Source organism: Trachymyrmex septentrionalis, unplaced genomic scaffold (genome assembly GCF_001594115.1).
Source record: "Trachymyrmex septentrionalis isolate Tsep2-gDNA-1 unplaced genomic scaffold, Tsep1.0 scaffold182, whole genome shotgun sequence".
NCBI classification, from domain to species: domain Eukaryota; kingdom Metazoa; phylum Arthropoda; class Insecta; order Hymenoptera; family Formicidae; genus Trachymyrmex; species Trachymyrmex septentrionalis.
Window position 1 is genome coordinate 436,554 of NW_017304990.1, and position 1,788 is coordinate 438,341.

At 33.9% G+C, this 1,788-nt stretch overlaps 1 protein-coding gene across 11 annotated transcripts in view; it reads right to left on the bottom strand.

Moving 5' to 3' along the window:
* LOC108746621 (CREB-regulated transcription coactivator 1-like) overlaps positions 1–1,788 on the bottom strand; it is a 31,576-nt gene that overhangs the window by 3,652 nt on the left and 26,136 nt on the right. For 9 of the 11 annotated variants that reach the window (XM_018483505.1, XM_018483503.1, XM_018483510.1 and 6 more), the window contains 2 exons: positions 893–898; positions 168–230 (listed from right to left, as the gene is read on the bottom strand). The exons of the other annotated variants lie outside the window; for them this stretch is intronic. In XM_018483505.1, coding sequence (XP_018339007.1) covers positions 168–230; positions 893–898 — 69 coding nt within the window. The remainder of the gene's footprint in view (positions 1–167; positions 231–892; positions 899–1,788) is intronic. 11 annotated transcript variants of the gene reach the window in all.

Below are 1,788 nucleotides of genomic sequence, written 5' to 3' on the forward strand. Positions count from 1 at the left end.
TATATATATATATATATATATGTAGATGTAATAGACATACAATTAATTGTCAAAAAAATACTTTTTGCAAGCCTTGTAAAAAGCGTACCACGACACAACGTTGGACATACTCTCAGTATACTAAAATTGCAAATAAAAAAATGTTTCAACTAATGGCGATATTTCACCTCTATCTGCGTGGTCCAGGTGCAACCGAGTTCCATCAGCTGCTGCGCAAATTTGGGCCACTCCTGACGAATGCAGGCAACAGATAAACAACAAGACTTAAGACTATAAGTCTAGAGGCAATATAATCAAATATAATTATACAGCCGTTTTTTTTTATCGGCTATAATTATAAGGCTAACTTTTATTTAAAAAAAAAAAATATTTAAAAAAATCTATTTTTTTTATGCAATTGTAAACTAATAATATCATTATAATTTCATATTAGATGTATTTCATTGAATAAAAATATCAAGAAAATCATAATTTGAAGCCTTTGAAGAACGGAACGTTTGACGATGTAACTGAGTAGAATATCAAGTGATTCCGACAGAATAATTCATACGAATCATTCGCTTGGAATAATTCATCGCGTAGCATTAATTATAGCTTTGAAGGTCAAATCGCCTGAAGAGTAATGCATATTATATATATTGAAATTCGCAAAACCAATCAGCTTGTATGTAAAAAATGAGTATTCATATATGCACAGAAACTAATGATCAAAGTATCTAAATGAGGAATTCTAAGGCTAAACTTAAAAACTGTAAGGCTAATTAAATTAAAATAGAACTATGTAATTCCATTTGCGTCTCATCAAAACTTTGACTCGTTAATCTCGTTGTTTGTCTTTATTTTTAACCTTTACTATTCATTAGATACGAGCAATTCAGCGGCCAATACTTACCAGTCCCTTCGACATGCATAAAAAAAGATTGAGCGCCAATTAGGATCGGAATATCCCTTAATTAATTATAATTGATGGATTGATTGTAGTTACACATAATCATAACTGTCAGATTGATTAAATTCAGATCGGAATTAAAGAACTATTTATTTTTAGTGTCCGTATCTTTCATTGCGCACAACGCAATGAAAAAAATTAATTACGGCGATCTCTCGTTTGAAAATATCAATTGCCTTTCGGGAACAGTGAAATGAAACGCGCGAGTATTTCTGATGTTACGGTCATGCGCGTGTATACCTATTATGTACAAGTAATAGCATGCGGAACACTCTCTCTCTCTCTCTCTCTCTCTCTCTCTCTCTCTCTCTCTCTCTCTCTATTTTCTTTCTCTCTGCGAAAATCCGTGTGCAATTATATGTAGAAATATATCGCGTAAAACGTTTAACACGTACATATTATGTTCTGAAAAGGCGGATTAAACAAGGTCTAACAGCAGTGCGGATTCACGGACTTTGCGCATTTCGGAATTATCATTTACAGGCTGCCTGTCCCAAGAAATTATATATTGAAACTCCTATTGTCCAAGGTAGAACTTCGATTAAAAAAAAAAAAAATAAGAATGCCAAACGCACGACCATTGCCAACGTGTCAATCGAATATTTCCGACAGTTTGGAAAACTTTTACTTTCCTACACTTGAATGTACCGTCTCTCGAGCGAGCCACAATATTTTAATTTTACTAAACTTTCAACCCCGGTTTAACCCCGGTCAAAATTTAAGAGCTCTTTTTTGAAAATATGTCCGGCCGCGACACTCTTCGCGAACTCGAAACACATAAGTCAGTCTCCTTTCCAGCCACGATTAAAAAGCGAATGACTCACATACCATTGTGAACT